This window comes from Microtus pennsylvanicus, chromosome 2 (genome assembly GCF_037038515.1).
Source record: "Microtus pennsylvanicus isolate mMicPen1 chromosome 2, mMicPen1.hap1, whole genome shotgun sequence".
Taxonomy (NCBI): Eukaryota; Metazoa; Chordata; class Mammalia; order Rodentia; family Cricetidae; genus Microtus; species Microtus pennsylvanicus.
Genome location: NC_134580.1, coordinates 24206317 through 24229788, shown reverse-complemented (window position 1 = coordinate 24229788; position 23472 = coordinate 24206317). Strand labels below are relative to the sequence as shown.

The 23472-nt window shown below is 46.0% G+C and overlaps 1 protein-coding gene across 3 annotated transcripts in view; it reads right to left on the bottom strand.

Moving 5' to 3' along the window:
• Ano6 (anoctamin 6) overlaps nt 1-23472 on the bottom strand; it is a 165385-nt gene that overhangs the window by 3638 nt on the left and 138275 nt on the right. For all 3 annotated transcript variants that reach the window (XM_075960464.1, XM_075960466.1, XM_075960465.1), the window contains 8 exons: nt 22909-22986; nt 18571-18796; nt 17179-17348; nt 16883-16980; nt 11674-11804; nt 9938-10143; nt 5935-6137; nt 4361-4466 (listed from right to left, as the gene is read on the bottom strand). In XM_075960464.1, the coding sequence (XP_075816579.1) occupies nt 4361-4466; nt 5935-6137; nt 9938-10143; nt 11674-11804; nt 16883-16980; nt 17179-17348; nt 18571-18796; nt 22909-22986 (1218 nt within the window). The remainder of the gene's footprint in view (nt 1-4360; nt 4467-5934; nt 6138-9937; nt 10144-11673; nt 11805-16882; nt 16981-17178; nt 17349-18570; nt 18797-22908; nt 22987-23472) is intronic.

The window sequence follows — 23472 nt, the reverse complement described above, 5'->3', positions numbered from 1 at the left end:
GAGGAGTTGCTCTGGCTTGGCTCGTACCAGCACAGGCAATTTCAGCAATGCTTTACCTTGTCAGCATTGGTGGCATCCCTTTCTTTTTTTTTAAACTTGCTAATTTTCTGGTTTGCAAGTGGACCATGACTGGTCTTGCTTTATATTTCTGTGATTGCTAATGCAGTTAAACTTCATGTGTTAGTCTCCATTCTAAAAAGTCCTTTTGGTTGTGTATTTTGGGTGCACAAAAGGGATAAAGATGAGTTGCCATAAAAACACTTAAAAATGGATTAAGATGAGTTTCCATAAAAATACATTAAAGAATGGATTGTGCCTAGTGTCAAGAAGTGCTTAGAGCTTTGGGAGAACCTGGAACAGTGCAGGGCCCCTGAGGGTGACAGGACGCTGAACACTTCACGGAGACGTTATGCCGAGCAGTTTGCACATAAATCACTCGGCAAAGGGTTTAAGGGGAAAGAGAATATGCAGATATCAGGAAGGCAGAAGCCAGGGCAGGGGAAGCTTCCAGAACATGATCTGGAATGGCAAAGCTGGAAGGAAGAGCGATGGTGAGAACCACAGACATGACTGGATGGTGTGAGACCGTGGATGGCACCACAGGGACTCTGGCTTTTGCTCTGAGGTCAGAACACAGTGGTCTCCGGGTAGAAACCGGTTCTCAGCCAGGGAAGAAATGATGGTGCCTCTGGCCTGGAGGATCTTGGTTTCCATACAGTTTCTCCAAAGGCCTGTGTTGAAGGTTGGCTGTCAGCCTGCAATTTGATCGAGAGGATGGGATTTGGCAGGAGGAGGTTAGGTTATTGAAGGGGACATGGGGATTCTACCCCTACTTATTGGCTGCCATGAGGGGAGTGGCTTCCTCTCCTGGTCTGGGGTGCCACCTCAACAGAACCCCAAAGGAAGAAACTAACAGACACAGCAAACTTGCCAGTATTGCTACAGCATCACAAAGCTAGCCAACACATGGGGAAAGCAGGCAAGGCTCTAAGAAGAGCCCAATGGCCTACTGTTGAGGAGAAAGCCAACAGGCTTGGATGCGGGGTGAGAGAAAAGGAAAAGGGACACGGAGGACTCTCAGAACACTGTCCGAGCATCTGACTAGATGAAGATGCTACAGCGCAGAAGAGTAGACTGTGTTTGGAGCTGAGGGAGAGTCTGGGCTAGACTAGGGTGGGTATGAGAACTCAGTGGAGAAAGGCAGACAGGTTTGGTGGTGCTGGGCTCCGGCCGAGCCGAGGAGAGAGATTGTTTCTCATCCTTGAGGCACGATGACAGGCTATTTGGGATTCTTGTGCTAATGTGATGTAGCCACTGATACAGACTTACCCCAGTACCGCTTAATATATCCCAGAGCTTTGGCGCATTTGTTTCCACTATCATTTGCTTCAAAGTTAAAAGAAAAAAATCCCTTCTTCATGTATTTGCTGGTTTGTTGGTCGTTTGTGAATATGTCATCTAATTTCTGTGCACATGTGTGCTTCCCCAGATTTTTCTGATTAATTTCTCATTTAATTGCACTGTCCTCGGGAAAGCCACTTGATATGATTTTTAATTTTTAAAAATGTGCTGAGACTTGTTGTGTGGCTTCCCCGGGGGACATGCCCTTGGGGATGCTGCTCTGGAGAGAAGCAGAATGCATGCATTACCCCAGGCATAGTGCAGTGTTCTGTGGGTGTCGGCCAGGCCCACTTGGTCCAGAGTGTGACCTAACTCTGCAGCTTGTTATTTTTCCGCAGAGATGGCCGAAGGTGTGGGCTGATGCGTGGCTGTCTTTGACTGACAGTCACTTTTCCCTTTGAGCACACAGATCTTCTTTTTTATACCAGAAGATACACTACTGTGAATGCATTGTCTAGTGTTGTTACTTCCTTTGGCTGAACTGACCCCGTTATCATTCTATCTTTTCCTGCTTTTTTTTTAAAAGTGTTTTCCTGGAGCCGAACGGAGATGCTCCATGGAAGAGTGAGAGGCTGGCTGTGCTGTGCTCACAGCTGGGTAACATGGCGGAGATATTGCTAAAGGAATTCACCACCAGACAGACCGGGAGATGGTCACTACAGCCAGAGCAGAGAGGGAGAAGGGAGGAGAGGAAGGGGAGTGTGGAAAGCAAACACAGCCATGGCTTTGGGGACCCTGACCTCACTCAGGGAAGAGCAGTAGAGAGGAGTTGGGGAGCACAATAGGGAGCGGCAACCAGGGGTGATGGAAGGGGCCCAACAGAGGAAGGGCAAGACTACTTTTCTCCAAATTCATCTCTGGAGAGGTTGCTAACATTCACAGGCAGTGGGTTCATTTCTGGTTAAAGCCAATACGGCGTGATGCTGTCTTTTAAAAATACCCTGTAGGTTCAGTATATGATGGGGGAGAGTCTTTTGTTTTGTGTTAATTTTATTGGTTAAATAAAGAGACTGTCTTGGCCCTGATAGGATAGAAAATTAGGTAGGTGGAGTAGACAGACAGAATGCTGGGAGAAAGAAGCCGAGTCAGTCAGTGGCCACGATTCTCCCACTCCAGACAGACGCAGGTTAAGATCTTTCCTGGTAAGCCACCTTGTGGTGTTATACAGATTATTAGAAATGGGTTAGATCAATATGTAAGAGCTAGCCAATAAGAGGCTGGAACTAATGGGCCAGGCAGTGTTTAAAAAAATACAGTTACCATGTAATTATTTCGGGTAAAGCTCTCTTCACAACAAGTATATACTCTACAAGGACCTCTGTATTTATGAGCTGATGAGAAGGGTTTTAGTGTTCCTTTCTTTTCTCTTTAGAGTTTTTGATGTTTTTGTTTTGCTTTGTTTTGTTTGAGACAGTGTTTCACAGTGTAGCTCTGGCTGGCCTGACACTCACAGGGGTGAGGTACCTCTGCCTCCCCAGCGCTGGTATTAAAACATGCCGCTGTGTCCAGCAGTTTCCCCTCTGTGCCTACGCTTGTCTGTGTCTAGGATCTAGGCCAGCAGTTCTCAACCTGTAGGTTGTGACCATTGGAAAACACACATTTCTGATGGTCTCAGGAACCCCCGACTATAAATTTATTTTCATTGCTACTTCATAACTGTAATTTTGCCCATGAGTCGTGTCTCAGTTCCTAAGACCATCATAAAACCCGTATTTCCAATGGTCATGATGCACAGGTTGAGAAGTTCTGATTTAGACTATTCTAGCCTCCCAGAAGTCAAGGAAAGCTTCCCCATCTGTGTTCTCTGAAAGTTTGCTATTACTTCCTGTGGCTCACCAGTGGCTTCTGTTGTGGAAACGTTTCAGTTATTCCCTCTTGCTGCATTTGCAGGTTAGATGAGCACTCTGAAGTACCAGAGCTGTCCCTGCCAGCTCTGTGGTGGCTGCAGAGAATCCCCCCATTCTAATCTGTTTTCCTGGTCAGTCACCTGACTCTTTTCTCTGCCTCCTATCTGTGGTGAGTCACGTCTTCCTTTATGACATATGTTGTACTGTCTGCTCCATGTCCGACACCTTTTGTCTGTCATGGAAAGGTTCCTCTCCTCCGTCACCCATTTCCTTTCTTTTTCTTTTTAAATATTTATTTATTAGGTATACAATAGTCTATCTGTATGTATGTCTGCAGGCCAGAAGAAGGCACCAGACCTCATTTCAGATGGTTGTGAGCCACCATGTGGTTGCTGGGAATTGAACTCAGAACCTCTGGAAGAGCAGGCAATGCTCTTAACCACTGAGCCATCTCTCCAGCCCCATCCGTCACCCATTTTCTTAGTCTTTGGTGTTTTAAAAAAAATATCAGATTGCAAAATCTCAGAATTTGTTGGATTGGTGTTTATACACGACAGAAAACTTAACTATAGTGGCTTAAACAAGCAAGGGTCGAGTTCTTTCTTTGCACAACAAATTTTGAGGCTTTGTTACAAATGTCTGAGAAAGACATTGGCTAGCTCAATTGACAACCTATAGCTGTGTCGTTTCCTTAGCACTAATTTTACAGAGAGAGAGAGAGAGAGAGAGAGAAGCACTAGAAGGAGTTGGTATGCTACTTGCAGCAGCTGGAAACAGACACATCATAGCCTCACGGGCAGAGGCCTTTCACAAGCCAACATGCTGTTCAGCTCCCCAGAGGACGAGAGACCCCCGGTTAGGACTGTGTTGAGTGGCATGGAATCTCCCTCAATGTGGCCCGTTTTTTAACATTTAAAGCCGACGGCCATTTCATTCAGAGCGTTATGGAAGGTCTGTTCTCAAGCCAACACTGATGAGTCTGTGTCCTAAGACAGTCATTGGCAAGCGGTAAGAGGGAAGGGCGATTCATTTCACAGAGCTGCCAGCACTTAGAGGACAGAGATGGCCTAGGTACCCGCAAGGCTGTCCCTCTCAGAGCGCACTCCTCTCACCTCCATGACAATGATAAAAGCCAACTTGGCGGCAATCACGTGCCAATAGTAGATGTTGTGTTTATACTCTTGGGGGTGCCCGGGTGGGTTTCGGAAGTCACGGTACCTGAAAACACAACCGGGCATGTTAGCAGACAAATCTTTTATTATTATTGCAAACAAGAACCCAGTTTAAAACCAGAGTAGTCCTTGACACAATGATTTTTAAGGGGACAGACATCACACACATCTCAGTTTGGTATCAAATACTGGGAGAAAATTAACCTGTATGTCGTAACTTCCTGAGTGCGTAATCAGAAAATGATGGATTCTAGCTGTGTAAAATAAGCATCTTGATAAGGTAACAAAATATTTACATATCCCCCCCCCCAACTTTATCCCTGCTTTCTGAAAAGACATTAAACAACTTAGCTATCTTGGGCACCAGACCTGACATTTCCATAAGGGATCATCAGGCCGACTGGGTTAGAGCACCCAGTACTGACTGCAGGTTAATTTTTCACCTAACTCTGTTGTCTTCAACCTGCCCACTTCTAATTTCTCAGCTGCAAACCATTAGACCCACAAGCATGCAATTGCTGAGATCAGAATATATACAGTCCGAACAAGCAGGCCATTTGTTTCGCTCTGTCTGATGTCTTAGTTGTGTTATTGAAAATCTGAACCCGAATGGCTTTGAGCGGTTGAATTAAATGAATTTGTGTTTAAGAATCTGTAATAGGGAAAATAAATTTGCATGACCTACATGTTCAACAAACTACCAACTGGTAAGTGAGTTAGGGTACACTATCCATGTTGACCTCCCAGCCGCCATTGCAGAGCACTGGAGACATCCCATTGCATCCATCTTTATGTTGTTGCTCAGTGAGGTGCCAGAGGGTCATCATTAGCTTTGGGCTGCCCTTAAGCTTATTCCTCTTTCGTGTCACTGCTGGGAATGGAACCCAGGGCCATGCCCATGGAAGGCAAGCGCTCCTACCACTGAATGCTTCTTTCTCCCTTCCTTCCTTCCTTCCTTCCTTCCTTCCTTCCTTCCTTCCTTCCTCCCTCCCTTCCTTTTTATTTTGCTGAAATAGTTTTGCTTTGTATCCCAGGGTGGCCTTGAACTCACTATGTATCCCAAACTTGCCTCCGCTAGAAGCAATTCACCTGCAACTACCTCCCTGGTGCTGGGATTGCGGGCAGGTGCGGCTACTCCTGCTTTCATGATTTGTGCAAGCTTGGCAAGACCTACAAGCTGAGCTACATTCCCCAGCCACACAAGGCAGCCTTAGAACCGAGTGATTTCAACATGGAAAATTCTCAGCTGTCTCCATTTCTAGGAGCCACAGGCTCCTCGCCTCTGTCAGTTATGTGTTCATTTGAACGCCTTTCAAATTTGGTTTAAAAGTTCTGCACTTGGTCTTTGTTAGCTTTGTTTTGCTTGTTTGTTTTTGAGTGTTCCTGAAAAGAAAGCCCTGTGAAAACCGTCTCGTAACACAGACTGAAATGACACCAGATAGAACCTTATCACACATACCAAAGAGGCTTTCAGAAGATGAAGTCCATTTTTAGACAGATAAACCAAAACTTGCCTGCACAAGGTATAGTTGCCAAGTCCAATGTACGGGTTTTCTTTGTCTGCATTTTTGAAGTCGGTGATGTTGAAGACAGAGAGAGTGTTGTTGATGTACCCATCCATGGTGTAGGTACTGTGGTCCCCATAGGGAGGGATGGAGAAGGACCAATAATACACCAGGCGGGGGATCATGTCTGATGTGAAAGCAATGATCATGGCCTGTGTTGTGGAAAACGAGAAAGGCAATGTTAACTTAGACTGGTAGCCATGGCTCACTGTAGGACTGTAGGGCAGAATCACGGTTTTACCAAATTGTGATTCTAAGTGTGAGGTATACATATTTAAAGCAGAAGATGCTTTTGCGGGGGGGGGGGGGCTCCAATTCTAAGGGGAGGCACGAGGGAAAGGCCCGACAGTTGCCCGCTGAGCTTGTGAGATACTTTAAACACCTTTGGTTGAGGATAACTGTACTGTGGCACCATGAAGGGCAGGACTGGCTTGCATAACTTGTGTGTAAATCTATGCTGCTCAAAGTTGTAATACCTAGTTAACCTCGGGGCTCTACCTGAGGCAACCAGACGTCTGTCATGATTTAGAATCAGCATGCTCTTGTGATAGATTGTATTAGGAAGACAATCTTGCTTTATTAACTTATTTGTAGAATAAAGAACTTATACAAAACTGATTTTTTTTCATAAAAATCACTTGTCTCTCTCAAAGAAGAATGAGAATTGAATAAAGTACATCTCTGTTGATGCACAGTTCTAAAATGGCCACCAACCTCACACTCCTTACCCCCAAGGTATCTTAGACTTCCTTGGACAATCCATGGTCTGATAAACTAGATTGGGTTTATTCTATTCTTCAGTCAGGGAACAATGCCAGCTTTAAAACATCTAATCTGAGCAGCCAAACTTCACCTGCAACTAATCATAAATTATCATATAACATGGTTTAGCATGTTCCTGCATAGGAGGAGTAAACAGATCAGTTATGAGTCCGTGTCTATCCCCGGGTAGAATCATATTAGGCCAAAAGCCTACTTAGAACTACATGGACCTTCCTCAAAGATCTTTAATTTGGGTTTCCAACTCTGGTATATGAAATTGTTTTGTAGAAAGGACAAAAGGTATGCACTTTAGGCCAAGCACCAACTGAGTACAAGAATAGACATGCTTTTCGTGCAAAGTGATTTTTAACAGTATTCATCTGGACACATGGTTTAGTTGCAGTGAGACCACAAACAAGATCCAGGCAAAGCAAGGTAATTTCCTTGCTTTCTGCGATGTGAAGAATCAGTCTCCCTCCCACCCAGTGTGTGTGTATGTATGCATGTGTGTCTGCTTGTTAGCAGTGAAGTGTGTGTGTGTATATATGTATGCATGCATGCATGCATGCATGCATGTATGTTGCCTGTCAGGAGTAAGGTAAGACAAGAAGATATGGCATTTGCCAGACTTCAGTAGATGAATTTTTCCTGCTATCATTTAGCTCAATGCCATCTTTTTACAGAATCACCAGAAGACGTGCTTCAGGAAACTATAAAAATTCCAACAAGGAAGAAAATTCTCTCGTTTTCTGACAAGGCACCTTTTCTCCCTGAACTGAGCTGCTCTGACACACACTGCAAAAATACACATAATGTAGCTCGCCTCATTTCCCATGCTGTTCTACACACAAGTTCCATTTATATCAAAATAAATTAAAATTGCTCTTCAATAGCAGATGCTCTGGCAAGGCACACCAATGTCAGCTGCGCTTATTTCTGGAACCCTCGGCCTTAACTCAAATGACTTCACAGCACACGTCTGCTTGGTGTCTCCTACCTTGGTGGCCTCTCTTTCTTCTTTTATGTACATGCTAGGTTGTGACTACCACGTGGGTGTTTCAGGGGGAGGGTTTTATAGGTGGGGTAACAGCTCATGTTTCACAGTTACCTGTATGCATATTTACAATGCATTTATAAGTGTAACAAATGCTAACAGTGTGGAGTGAAGGGTTTTCCATAGTTTAATAAACAACACAAATCTAGTAAAGGGCTTTGTTTAGAGTAGATTATAGAAAAAGATAACCGGCAGTCCCAATTAGTTGGTGTGTGTGTGTGTGTGTGTGAGCCTGTGTCAATGTACACACACACACACACTCACACTCACACAGTGCTTTGGAAACCCAGTCAATCCCCGATCTGTGCTCATGGCTCTCCATGGCATGGACAGAGGGAAAAGGTATCTAACACAATCACTCCAGAATGCTTGAGGAATTAGGAATTTGAACCAGATCGATTTGTTTGTTTCTGAAGGTCAAACAAAAACCCTTTTTAGTTTCAAACCTTCCTGCCAAAAGCCTCCCTAAAGCACAGAGATCCATGTTCCTGCCCTGCCTAACGCACTGTAGCGTACTGGCTGTGGCAGACTCGTGCTTTCTTGACTGTAGCATTTGAAAGGCCTTGCTGTCATGGTGCTAAACATCACTCTTCATTGTGAAACACAGTGGGCACTGAAGCTAGGGGCTATTTGGGTGGAAAGAAACTGATTTAATCTATCAGTTCCCCAAAGCTAGAGGTAGGCTGCAATTCAGAAAACTCGTGGGGGTGGGGTGACAGCTGTGTTCCACATAACTTGTTCATTGGATCCAGTCAAGGGGGTGATGGTTTTGAGGTTCCTGTTGGTGCCTGTCAGAGTCCTCAGGGAGCTGCGTTAATGATGTCGGGTAATGAAGTTAAACGGCAGCGACTATGTGAAAGAGGACCAGGTTCCATGTGTCTGCTGTAGCTCACTGACTTCCCAAACCATGCTGAGTACAGAATTGTTCATCTAACGAATATAAAACGGGGCTCTGAAGTGTACAGAGCCAAGATCACACAGCTCAAGCTGTGGTGTGGGAAGTGGAACTCAGATGGCTTGACTCCACAGCCACTTCCCTCCTCTGGAGCCTGAGACAGACACTGCCTCTCCCTCTTCTGCTTTCAGAGGGGTTAGTTCATGGGGACTCAGCAACTGCGGTTTAAGAAGCTAAAATTAAAAAAATCATTTCCTTGGCAAGCTGGCCTGGTGAGATTGGCGGTGAAATATGGGTAGAAATAACCCTGGTTTGGAGGACATCTGTAGGCAAGAGATCCTTTAATAGGCTGGCATTACGCTGCTCTGCCTAAAGGCTGCCTCTTGGCCTACGCCCAGACACACAGCCTGTACAGACTGTAGGAGCCAGTTGTGTTCTTTCCCGAGGTTGCTGCAGCCATGGCACAGGGACTGCCCCACCTCCCGCAAGAGCTGTTTCCCTGGAGACAAGAGGGTAACTAACACCCAGTTAGGACGGCCAATTTCTCCTTCATCACAGTTAATATTCTATTCTATTCTATTCTATTCTATTCTATTCTATTCTATTCTATTCTATTCTATTCTATTCTATTCTATTCTATTCATTTATGGTTTTTCAAGACAGGGTTTCTCTGTAGCTACAGTTAATATTTTAAAATGTCATTTTAGAATATATAGTGATATATGGTAGGATGCTTTTAGATTTCTTGGATGCCAAATGAACTCCTATCTGTCTGTGTTTAAAAGCACCCTTTGGTGATGCCTCTTATGCCATATATGAGTCAAAAGTGCAAGTACTTATCAGTCTGTTTCTTTGGATAAAGACTTCAGCAGGGGAGGAACGGTACTACCTGTGGAGGATATGTCCTGATGCGGTGTCAATAAGAATCATAAGCAATTAAAATGTAAAAGGATAGTTGCACAGCAGCTTTTTAAAAGCCATCTTGGGGGCTAGAGAAATAGCTCAGATAGCTCAGGTCTTGCGGAGAACACCTGCTGTTCCTGCAGAAGACCTTGGTTCTGTTCCCAGCACCCACATAGTGGTTCACGACCAGCTGAAATTCCAGTTCCAGGGGCTTCCACATCTTCTTCTGGCCTCACTGAGCACCAAGCACATGTATGGTCCCCATACAAGCAGGCAAAACACCCAGAGCATAAACATAACAGCGGGAGGAATACCCTGACAATCCCGGAGCTACTCACGTTGGTCACCACAGCCAGGATGGCTATTCCTTGCATGATGGGTTGCCATGCGCCAATGTCCCGGGCTTTCTCTGGCACCATGCGCCTATACTGAGTTGTTAGCTTCCACGCATCCACTCTTATTTCCAATATATTGTTCACCAGGGCCAGCAGGGGAGCCAGTGGGAAAGAGGCCACAAATAAGGTGACGAACCCAAACTGAATAACTGTCAATGGAACGGACACACATCATGGAGGGGAGGACAGACGGCAGGACAACATATTTCCCTTCACTCTTGTAAAGAAAGATAAAGGCAAACAAAGAACCCACCCGAGTGAGGGGACACATTTACGGCCAATCACAACGCAGCGCTCACAATGAGACGGATTAAACAAAATGCAGAGAGGAAATCTAGGAAAGGAGGCTAAGTACAGCTTATTTCCTCTATACATGTCCACTCAAAAGAAGCACCATGTTGAAGCTCTTTGAATCAACCTTTCCCCCTAACGCCATTCATGTAACTAATCAATGGGGGGAAAATAACCTCCTATGAAGTCTTTGAGCTGGGGAGAGGCTCAAATATATAATATTCTGTGCCTGGGAGCTACTACTATTAATGTTGATAACGGCTCTGGGAAGAGAAAGTTAGTAGTTGTCTTGCGATCCATTCTGTAATGATGCTGTGCCCTTAATAAAACCCAATCTTGATAAAAAAAAAGCAAAAGCAAATTTCAAATCTGACCCCAGGCTGATGCGCACACAACGTGGACTGTTTGCTCACCCAGACAAATCTTTCTGAGTGTTATGCATGTTTTCTAGAAGATATTTATACATAGAGTATGATTAAATAATCTACCTCCTGTCTGCAGGAAGCGCAGTCCTAGCAGACACAAACGCTATGCATACACACAAGGCCTGTCAGGTTCTTATGCCTGTTTTTCTGTTTTCCCAAGCTTAAAAAAATTGTGATTCGTTGCAAAGGTTAGGTCAAAGGGCAGAAACGCAAAATACGTAAACAGTTAGTCATCTTTTAGATATAAGCATGTCATTTACAAGTTAGTGTTTCGGATAAAAATCTGTTCTGAGATGCATCTATTCAAGGCAACTGAGTTCAAAACCATGTTCAATTAATGAAGAAAGAGAGCCTATGTGGGCAGTTCACAAATGAACAAGATATTCAAGAAGGTGCGGCAGGGTCTGTGCCACCTAACCCCAGGACAGCTGAATGGCTTCTCTCTCAATCAATAAAGGTCAATCAAGGCACCATATACAAACCCTGCCCAGCAGAAACGAGAGGCCATCTAGAGCAGGAGTGAGATTGGAAAGGGGACAGGGACCCTTCCTGCCATGAGAGACCATGTTCTCACAAGCTTGTCCAGTGACTCTGTTCTGGCCAACAGCAGTGCCCGCATGGACTCTGGCCTAAGCTCAGTGGACCATAACTAACGGCAGTGATTGGGGTTCATTCACAGACAGCACGGTCAGAACGCCTTGAGAACTCACAATGAAAGAGTACCTCAGGGAAAATTCCATTTCATTGCCTGGCAATATATCCTTAGCGTTGAACAACATAAATACTAACAAAACCACACACAGACATCACATCTGAAAGTTTTTGATTTTTTTCTCTGCTATATAATTCTGTCTGCTGGAGGGAAACATACTACCCATAATGATATGCTAAATAATTCTGTGGTTCAGCAACAGATTCCTTCAGCTCCAACACATACCACAGCGGATTTTACTGAATACTTACTCATTTCAAGATACTCATAGAACAAGCCCAGCTTGCCCATGGGCTGCAGATGGTAATCCTGTTCCCAACGTGGAGTTATGTTTTCTGACCCTGACACTCTTTGATATCGTCCAATTAGATTCATGACCCATCTGCCAGGAAAAAAAAATCAAATTATAAATCAGAACGAATATTGTCAGAGCCACATCATGATTTCTTGCTGTCTCAAAGCTGAATATGTAATCCTCCCAAGAAATTAGTTTCTCCTCTGCATGCTAAATATCTTCAGTTTTCCATTTTTTTTCATTAAAAACATTTTCTTATTTCTAGCATGAAAATTGTCAGTGAAAAAAAAAATAAAAGCCAAATGCAGCTGGTGGTACCTGCTGCAGATGAGTTCTGTTTATAACTGGGTGCAGGGGGAACTGGGGATGCTCACATGGTGACAGTAAGTCTGAGGCTATGAAGGGGACAAAGGACTGAGTAGCAGGGCTAGAACCTCCCGGCTAGGGACGAGTGGCTACAGACAGTCTGAGGCAGGAGCAGACCCGCCTTTGGCAGACAGCTCAAAACAGAAGCTCTTGTGGTCTCAGGAAGGAGGAAGCAAGGCTGGAGCACTAGGGTGGGGTCTAAGAGACAGGACAGGGGTGTTCTTACGGATGCGAGGGGGCTACGGCAGAACACTAAGCACAACAATTATAAACTAGGTCTCGGACTCTGCCTTGAAGCAAACAACGTCAGGCCAAGGGAAGACATGTATGCCCTTTAGATCAGGGTGCGGAGCCAGTCCTGCACAGAGCTGCACAGCACTGCATACTGTCCCCATCCAGCCATCTGCTTCTGCTTTCTGAACACCATGCTTCTTGTGTCCCTGATAAATGCTCCCCACCCTTTCCAGGGCAATCTGCCTTGAAAGCAGACCCAGGATGGCAACAGAACTGGCCATGCACCTCCACCCCATCAAGTAACAGCTGGCTTCAAGTCCACCCATGCATCTCCAGGTCTGTGTGGGTCTGGGATTCTGACACTCGGGACTCATGGCGGGATTGTAAAGACAAACGCTACAAGGAAATGGCACAGTGCTTAAGATTTGGGGCTGACTAGAGTTGGCTTGCTACGTGGGGCTTCTCCCTGCTGCTGGTCTCTCTCTCTCTCCAGACTTCCTGTACCTCAAGTAAGGCTTACCCAGGCTCATGCTCTTCCACAGAACACAGCCCCGGCTTCCCCGTCTCTCCCCACTTCCTCTGTAGGAAGCTGGGCAAATGGAGGAACTCACACTTGGATGCCCTTGAATCAGAACCCACACTCTCTGGCTTCCTAACTGCTCTACTAGGGTAAAGTTAAAACATGCGGGTGTACACTGGCCAGGCCTGATGCCAGGATTGATGAGATTCATGACAGGTGAGAGGCCAGCACATTTCCTCACAGTCGCAGGGCTTCCTGCTGGCCAAAACAAGCTAACCGGAAGAGGCTACTGAAGACGGAGCTATGATACTGGGAACTTGGTTTCAAGGTGTGGAATATTTGTGGACAGCAAAGCCAAGCCTCCTCTATGTCCATCCAAAGATCTGAGGAAGCACTAGAATCTGGAATGCCAAAGTCGTTCCAGGAGCCCTAAAGACAGGTGGTACCCAAGCGCCACACCTACCTCAGCAGAGACCCCTTCTACCAAGCTGTTTTCCCACATGACTCTTGGCCTGGCTTTAGCCCTCTTGCTCCATTTTCCTCAGTTGAATCACTCGTCTCTGATAGAAACCCATCCATCTTTGCCCTGAGTCTTTTGAGTTTTTTCCCTTGTTGTTGTTGTTTTGATTTTAAACAAAACCCAAACAGACCAAACGACGAAACCACACCTGGACTGTGATTCTGGTGCCAGATCTCAACCTTGACAACCCGTGAGAATTACCACAAATCTTTAAAAAAAACAAATGAACCCCACCAGAGGGCCTTTCCCTCTCTGGCCACGACAAGAAGCAGAGGTTACAAAGTAACTTCTCTACAAATTTACCATAACATTAACAAAACACACATACTACTAAACTTCCCTTTGCTAAGTTGTGATAATATTTTATATCTCATCTTCTCCTGGCCTTCTCAGATGCCATTGCTGCTTAGGTACATCCCACCCACCTTGGGGGACATTTCACACCTGAAGTCAATGTTCTTGTGCAGTATGAGTGTGTGAAGAGCGAGCGTGGCCATGGAGGCCTCATGCACAGCCTCTCTTGAAGACAGGTATTTTCTACTGCATCAGTCCCTTCCCTGGTTATATAAGTGCATGGTCATTTTGAAAAGATAAAAGCTACATAAAGGAAAAAACAATGTCACAGCCATCCCCTGGCTAAATATCTATGGACATTAATGTTCTAGGTGTTTTAGGGTCTTCATAACATCCTTAGTGTTAACACTGTCTTTCGTGAAGAAAAGGAAGTCCCTAGAATGCCCTGAATATCAGTGCTGGGAGGCCCTGAGGGCCGACATTCTCAGGGTCCAGCGAAACGCCGTATCATTTATTCACTCAAGGGCTCATGCCCAGCGCCTGCTTTGGACCTGGGACTAACCTAGGTGTAGGCTCCATTCAGTCTAGGATCTGAGTGGAATGAACGGTGTGGATCTGAAATGACCACGTCTAAGAAATTTTCATCAAATACCCTTCACTGTGTTCTCTTGACATAGGGACCTCAAATGGAAGCCATGATGACCCTTCCCTGGCTTGAACACTCTTCAGAGGAGTGAGGTTCTGGAAGGCAGGGGTAACGGGCACCCACTGCACCGGATTCTGTGTGGAACCAAGAGACTAGTGCACACAGAAGCACAGCCCCAGGGACACTACTCTAATCGAGACTTGGCATTCTCAGGTCTAAAGCCAGGGGAAGGAAATTAAAACCATGACGTCATTATCTTCGGCCAGAATGGAGATCTCTGTAATTGTGAGAGCAAGCTTACTTGAGGTCAGGATTAATTTAGGAAAGACACCTCTCCCACTAACTTTTAAAACCTTAGAAAATAGCTCACTGTCAAGCAGTTACTCATCCAAAAAATTCAGTGTTAAATAATCTACTTGGCTCAGAAAATGGTGCTTTAGTAGTACAAGAATGGGTTAAGTTTTTTTTTTTTTTAAAAAATACATTTTCATATTGAAACAGCATGATTTGCGCATGACCTACTTTTACTTATCTGGAAAAACACGGCTATGAACTTGATGAAAGGGAGGGTTGTTTTCTGTGTAGCAGGATTAAAGTTATCTCACAGCTAAAGCTGGAATCCTTTCCTGGGACGGGAGTGTTGTCTTAGCTTTGAGAAGGGCCTTGACAGCTCACACAGAAGAGGAAAAAGCCCCAGTGATGTGGACGCACGGAAACCCAGCCAGCTAACTATTGCAGAGAGAATGAACAGAAACCTAGCGGTGCAAAGATCCAAGATTCATGGCAGTAAAACAGACGAAACTGCACGTGGTGGGGGAACACAGTGAAGGATGCAGGAGGCTACAGCCTAAACCAGGTGCTGAGTTGTGAGCAAGTCTATCCCACCGCACAGTGGGGTGGAAGACTTTACAAAGGAAGGATTTGAATTTCGAGATGTAAATTCTGAGTTTACCTTCCTGCTTGAGTGAGTGGCTCCAGGGGCCTTAAAGGGGGCTTGAGACACTCTACACTGCTGTGGACAGGGAAGAGAAAAGGGGTCATGGAGGAGGGAAAGTAGTACAAGGGGGATTGGGTGTTTCGCGAAAGCAAAAATGGAAACCAGAAACTAGCTTGAGAAAGTAATCTTGTGGGCAGAGCATTGGCCTCCCAAAGAGGTTCCCTGCCCATCTCCAGAACATCTGACGAGCACTGGGTTCTAGTAGGCATTGACTATAAGGCAGGAGACCATCCTGGGTGATGTAGGGAGGGACAGAGGCATGGCAGACAGCATCCCAAGGGAAGGGCCTGTATGGGTGGCTGCAAGGCCAGAAAAGGCAAATGCTGCTTTACCTGAGACCTTCTGGAAAGGCCCTGGCTACCCAGCACCCTGGTGTTAGCTCAGTGAGACCCATGTTAGACATCTGACCTCCAGGACTGAAGGACTTCAAACCTTATTTTAACACATTAACTTCGTAATAATTTGTTAAATTGCAATGGAAAACTATTATATCAAGGGTTCTGTTTGCAGGAAATGCAGATGGTGCTGGGCTGTCTACAGATCCCACAATAGGGGCCTTGCTAACTATCTAGAGGGCCACTGTGCCCTGCTGCTGTTCTCATTCACCCCTATGGGAACTGTTTCTGAAGCTTTGTAGATCACAGGAGATGTCTGCTCTTGACAATACTGAGTCTGGAGTCATGGGATCCTGGAGTTGAACCTCTCACTGCCAGTGTGATCTTGGGTAAACGATATAACCTCTTTAAGCCACAGACCTTTATTAGCAAAAAGGCGATTAAAGTAAGATCTAGAAAAGTAAACTATACAAATGTATACACGCGCACATAAACATATACATGGAAACACACAGAACTTGCTGCAGAGACTGGTACACATATTAGGTGTGCAACACATTACTATTAACGACTTCTACGTGCACGAGGGTGGGGATTCTATGTGGCTGTGTGATATGTAGTTCATGGCTCTAAAGGCTGTTACTCAAGGGCCTCTGCTGAGTCAGCCACCAGTTACAGCCTAAGAGGCATACGCCACAGCAGATGGGATTTCTGTTAAGTATGACGGTCTTATTGAACTACTGTGTGTGCTTGTGTGCAAGCACACCTGTGTATGCACGCTTGTGCAGGAGCGTGTGAAGTCCAGAGGCTGGCATTAGGTGTCTTCACCGGTCAGTGGTCACCTAGCTTTTCCCAGGCATGGTCTGTCATGGATCCCAGAGCTTCCGGATTCTGCTATGCTTCCTGGCTGCCCGGTGAGCTCCGGGGATCCTCTCATCTCTATCTCCCCAGCGCAGAGGTTACAGGTGTGTCCAACAATGCCTGGTTTTTCAAATAGGTCCTGGGGACTCCCAACTCCAGCCTTCATGCTCACGCAGGAAGCACATTACAACTGGGCCATCTGCTGGGCCCCCGCATATAATCATTAAACACATATAAACCACCGATGAGACCTCCTTGTCTAGAGGCCATTAATCTCCATGGATGCTAGTCTGCTTGAGGGATAGATGTGTGGCAATGTGAGCACATTACTTCAGTGGGTGCTCTGACCTGCCCCCCGTCCTGACACCCAGGACCACATAGCTAGTACTCACGGGAGCAGCACTTCTTGTATGTTATTCCAGATGGCCTTGCCCCCCATGATGATTGTCAGCTGTGTGGTCAGTTCCAGGAGACAGCCACCTGGGTCACACTGCGTGTTACAAAGAGAACAACATTCAGATATCAGGGGTATAACCGGCAAAGGGGCATTACATTAACATCTCAGTCTGTGCTCTTAGGCTAAAAATAACTCAGAAATACACAAGGAAGTCACTGCTCATCAGGCAGCTGAGGGAAAGCAAGCGGCAGCTTCAACTGTCAAGAGAGTAACAGGATTCTGTTTTCGCACCTCTTCGTTTCTGTACTTGCCCAGCCAATACACTGGGTCCCCTGGATAGCCAACGAACTTGCCCTTGAAGAACGCGATGTAGAAACATGAGGAGTAGTAGTTGACGAACTGGAACAAGAACATCTTCATGGTCAGGCTGTTCTCATAGTCAGTCTGGGTCCTTGGGAGTTCTGCGGTTAAAACGACAGCAGAGAAAGACACTGAACACCGGAACGGCTCTGAGACCCTAATCAAAGGCTCTGATACCTGCCCGAGACAGCACGCCGAAAGGAATACAATTCACACTGTTTCAGTTTAATCTGCTTTTCGCTTCTTAATATAGCCACTGTGCTAATTCTGAGTTTACACATTGATATGAGTTCTTGTTCCATATAGACACAATATCCTCCAAGGCAAGCAACACACATACACTTACTAACCGCTCCTTAAAATTTATAAATGCTTTATAATCAAATGGGAGAGAAGGGTTCTGGTTTAAAACCCCCAGAGTTCATTTTGTTGTGGTGTTAGGGATCAAATCCAGGACCTCCGCCACTGAGCGACATGTCCAACCCCACAGAAAATTAGCTGTGAACTGCCAAGTAAAGGCAACTCTTCTGTCCTCTGGAGTAGTAAGGTCTGTTGGAAACAGTGGAACGGGGCAATTGGCTGGAGGCATCTGGGAAGCACAAAAGGCTGTCCCCCTAGCCATGAATCTCAGCCAGTCTGACTGTCATTTTGAGAATGACCCGGATGCAGGCAGGGTGTGAGAAGCCCCTAACTCTAGTCATGAAGCAGCTGCCTGGGATGCAAGCCAACCAGAAGCAGCACCCATTACATCAGGCAGAGCTGATGAGAACTGTATTAACGCGGACAGCACGAGGGATGCCAGGCACCAGTGTGGCAGTTTGTCTCTCCTTGGCTGGAGAGCGTACGGGGGATGCCACGCACCAGTGTGGTAGTTTGTCTCTCCTTGGCTGGAGAGCGTACGGGGGATGCCACGCACCAGTGTGGTAGTTTGTCTCTCCTTGGCTGGAGAGCGTACGGGGGATGCCACGCACCAGTGTGGCAGTTTGTCTCTCCTTGGCTGGAGAGTGTACGTGCCACTGGAGCCGCGACCCCGTTCCACTTGTTTGCAACAAAGAGACTATTTACTTTCAGCAAGAAAACGCATGATCTAATGTAACCAGACATATTCTTCTCCCGGATGAGTTTACAGACCCTGGACAGTCCCACCATTGTGTCTGATTGTCCCTTCCTCTAATACAGAGACGTACACAACATACTTCCCATATGGGCTAGAGGAAATACGTTTACACTCAAAACTTCCTAAGAATTTCAACCCACAGGGATGAAAATTGCTAAAGGTTCTCTAACTATCTCGGCCATCACTCCAGCCGGGCAGGACCTCACCGAAGTTGGTGATCATGATGGCCACCCTTTCGTAGATAGTGTTCAGGATCATGATGATGATGAAGCTGATGATAGAAGCTGTGATGGACGTGGCCATCTGCGGAGTCAGGTATTTCTGGATGGGGTCGGTCCCGTTGGGGTTGGTGGGGAGGGTGGCAGAGAACACAATGAACACCGACAGCCTGTAGACGATGATGCCGATCACGGAAGCGATGATGAGCAGGATCTGAAAGCACCAGGAGGGGCAGTGTGAGCCTCGGTGGGAGTCAAATCGGCACCGAGACGAGCCCGATGCTGAGGCAAACAGGGCAGGTGCCGAATGCAGGACACCTCATGGGGCTGGGTGGGAAGAAACATGGGACCCAAAGAGGGAACATCAACCAGGGTGGGATACTGGTGACAGTCAGAAAGGACCGGGCAAGAGGAGACATGGTCTCCTTCACTACATATTCTATACAACCGTCCTAAAACTAAGAGAGTGCCAAGCAGGAAAGTCTACGTTAGGAGGAGAGTTATCTCCAGATGGCACAAGAGTGGAGTAACGTTCTGGGTGGAAGGAGAGTTCACGATCACAGAAGCAATGAGCATGTCCCCTGTGTGGCTTCAGCCATTCTGCTCCACGGAGAGTCATTCCTTTCAGCAGAGAGCCAGTTACGAAGAGTCAGCGTGGGTTGGCTTTGCCTGTACCTTAGCAGTATCACTGTCTAATTGAAGCACTGACCAAGATACTGGGCCGCTGGTTCTGGCAGCAGGACTCAGCTTTCAGAGTTCAGGCTTTACATATTCAGGTTCTCCTGAGCTCAGTCATTCATACCTGCACCCCCCAATCGGACTTGCCACATTTCTGAGTCCTACTCCACAGGACCTCTGGGTCACCTGCTGCACAGCCTGCACGTGGTAGAAATTTACTTTCTCAGTAAACAGGTTTGCTCTCTCTGGTCAGCGTTAACTGCATGTTACACACCCCTTCCTTGCTTGATACAATGGTATTTAGACCAGTGCTTCTCAACCGGTGGGTTAGACGTCTTTTACAGTCCAAAGACCCTTCCACATTGGTTGCTTAAGACCATCAGGGATACTCGATATTTACATCACGATTCATAACAGTAGCAAATTACAGTTATGAAGTAGTAACGAAATAGCATAACTAATTTTAGTGATTGGGGGTCAGCGCAACATTAGGAACTGTATTTAAAGGGTCACAGCACTCGGAAGGCTGAGAACCGCTGATTTAGACACCCTTGGAGATGCCCTATATCAAGCTGTTGCCTATATCTTCTTTTTTGGATATACTTCAGAACCTGGACTCTGTCTGAATGCTCGTGATGAGAGCCAGGAAAAAGCTACAGAGAAGAGGAACTCAGCATCAAGCAAAGCACAGCATGGGTCAGCAAATCAGAGCAAAATACAGGGGTGAGCTATAGACTCCTGCATATGAACCCCACCTCTGCCACTGGCTGTGGAACCTCGTATAGGTTAACCTCAGGATCCACCTTCCTCAGGCAATGGGCAAAATACTAAAGGGAGACTACTATGCCAAGGCCTAGGAAAAACACTGGGTAGTATTAGCTGTGATTGTGGTGACCAAAGAGTTAAAGAGACATTTTCTTACTTGTGCAATCTGCGTATAGAGAAGGCATTGTGTTTTCCTGTAATCTCGCTCATTATCCCTTCTCCTTCACAGTTAAGTCTTGTGAAATGAAAAGGATTGCGTGTGTGTGTACGTGTAAATTAGCTAAGGCTGAGAAAAACTGGGAAATGTGGTGTTTTCCTCCCCCTGCATAATGCACCCAGGCCATCTAAGTCTTTCTAATAATCACCCCGCAATCCCTTTTCTGGTTGCTCAGCACCAGAGGAGCAGCCTTGAGGCGCATACGGCCAACCTCACCGCCCTTCCCCTACTGAATTCTCCTAAGCAGTCTGCACAGTAGGCAGTGTCAGAAGGAGGAAACACAGGGTGGAAGAGTGGGAATCTGTTCTGTTTGAGCTGACAGGAAGGGAAACCATTGGAGTCACTCCTGCTCAAAGACAGACCCTGGCAGCTCGGCCTCCGCCTTGGCTTGAGTAAGACTCTGATATGTCTGGTGACAATCCCGTAGGCCTCCACAACTTTCCAGGCATCTGCTCTGAGCAGGGCACTTTCTCCCCTCAGATTTATCTTTTTCTGACTCTAACTTTGACATTTTTCAGATTCAGCTGCGGGGTGTGCTCACTTTAGAGAACCTGCAAGTGCCCCATGGTGGAGAAACACAGAACCCGTCTAGGAGAAAAGCCCAGCTGTGCTCTGTAAGGTCACCCTCTCGCAAACTCTCAGCCTCCTGGGTGTCCACTGGATGCTACCCTAGGTTACAGCCGCTAGCTCTCGGCAACACTGAACCTCAGACCTGGAATCCAGTCTCAGGAATTGAAACCCACCTTCCCCTATTTCGTTATCATAGACTCCGAATGGAAATTGCCTTTATCACCCACAGTTTAAGAAAATCTCTTAATTATAAAAAAGTAACAAAGAAAAATAGGTAAGATCACTTACTATTAAACGAAAAGCAAAATTCTTTCAGAACTACGCCTTACTGGCATATTAAAAGCCGGCTTTCATATTTTTGTCCTTCCCTTTAAGTCATCATAAACTTCAAGAATTTCACACATCATGGCTACTTCATGTACATTCTTTTGTAAGGATGTACAATGTTCCATTGTCTGGCTAAGTCTGAAGTAGGATGGACATTTGTGGCTGTGGTGTTCATGTGTGTATAGGACTGTGTGTGTGCACACATGTTACAAAATGAGATAATGTCTTTGAAGAAATCGAACCTCTCCATAACCCTTTCCCCTTTATGACAAGATCTAGCTTAGCTATGTGACCCAGGCTGACTTGAAACCATCCTGCCTAGGCTCTGTGAATACGAGGGTCACCGATCAGTGCAACCACTCTGGATTTTGACATAGTTCTTGATTCATCGTTTATAAAAGCTAAACTAAGCTACTGCATATAAATTTTTCTTTCTAAGTATATCTTTTTTGTTGTTGTTGGTTTTTCCAAGACAGGATTTCTTTGTGTATCTTTGGCTGTCCTGGAACTCATTCTGTAGACCAGGCTGGCCTCGAACTCACAGAGCCTCTGCCTCCCAAGTGCTGGGATTAAAGGTGTGCACCACCAACACCCAACCCAAGGACATCTTAAGACACACTCTCAACCTGCTTTCTAGGAAAGAAGGAAAAACAAAAATCACCCGTCCTGGTGGGAGGGGCTGGCGCTGCAGCCTGTCACCTCAACATGGGTGTCTCCAAAGAGGCGGAAAGGAGAATGTCATTATGACGCGCGCTAATCCTCCCGGGGTCATGATGGTTCACTGCTTTTCTTGGCTGGTGTCACCTGCTGCTGAGCCACTGCACCTGTGTCACGGCCGACTTGGGCTCTGGTCCTTGCCCCACTCCTTCTCTCTGTGTGTGTATTTCTCCTGGCGTTTTGTTTAAACTCAGTGTGTCCAAATCTTCACTCTGCTCTGGAATGCCTTCGACCGCCAGCAAAGGTCAGAACGTCATTCTAAACCTACAGACTGCACTCACTCGCGTTTCTTTCTCGTTTATGGCTTACAGTTTAAAAAGCATTTTGGAATTTATTACAGCCTGTGGTTCAAAGTACGACCCTGACCTTTCCTTCCCCACCAGCGAGCAAGCATCCCCACTGTACGTTAACTCAGTCTAGATCCATAGCCCTTCCTTTCTTATGCATTAAATCACAAGACGGAGGAGCTTGGAACTGGCTGTCACATCTCATTCTTTAATCTGTTTATTCCTAAGCCAAACAAAGCTCTCATTAGATTGTATTAATAATACCTTTTAATTAATAATAAACCGGAACTATTTTGTAAAGTCAGGTGTTTTTAGCAATGCTGTTCCCCCCCCACACACCTAAAATTAGTTTTTAAAACTTCTTTACCTCTTTTTAGATTTTGTGCCTTCTTCGTTGGCATATCTTTTTGTTATGAAAATCCCTACAGTTTTTAATTGTAGTTGCTGCTGTTGAGTTTCTGAGAGTTTTGCTGCCTCCCACTTGGTTTCTTGAGTAGCAGCTGGAAATCCTGACCTGCTGACCTGATGGCAGGAATGGGGTAGAAGGAAGGAAAAGCCACGGTGCACAGGAAGGTGTCCCAACCTGGCAATACTCCGTGTGGCAGCCAGGGAGCACTCAGGAGCCATCTCTCTGCATGACCCCACACCTCTCCATAAGAGACCACACCTGATTTGCACTTTCCTTGATGTTTTAAATGAGATACTAACAAATTTGACATGTAATAAAAAGAATTAATTAAACATAAGCTTGTGACAGTTTCTTACCCAGAAGAACACAGCGCTTGCACACAGGGTGACCCGGATACACTTCCCACAGGCAGTAAAGGGGATGCGCTCCTCCTCCTGATGAAGAAGAACAACTGGTCAAGGGGGCAACTCCAATAAAGCTGCTGCTATCTCCGGGTGTGTCAACAGACCTCAGACTTAGCAAACATCAGACAAAGCCCAAGCTTGCAAGCATGCTCGCTTGTAGCTATGCAGTTAATAATCTCAGAGACACCAGGCCAAGTACAGCATTTGTTTGCTTGGTGCTGGGCACTGACTCGCTTGGCGTGTGCTCTCGGCTATCAGATCTGTGGGTTTGCTAACGCTTTACATGTTAACGTGGTGCAACCTGAATTTTTGGAGCATTTCCACCTTATAGAAGAACACGTGGCACCTCCTACTTTACCTCGAACAGCCAGAGTGCAACACCAGGTGCGAACCTTGGCTGGCATTCGCTCTGGGCCAGGTACTCGCCTGAGTTTTACACATGAACTCCGTCAATGCTCGCTATGGTGACATGGAAACATTCTATCACTTCCATTTTATAGATGAGGAAACTGAGGC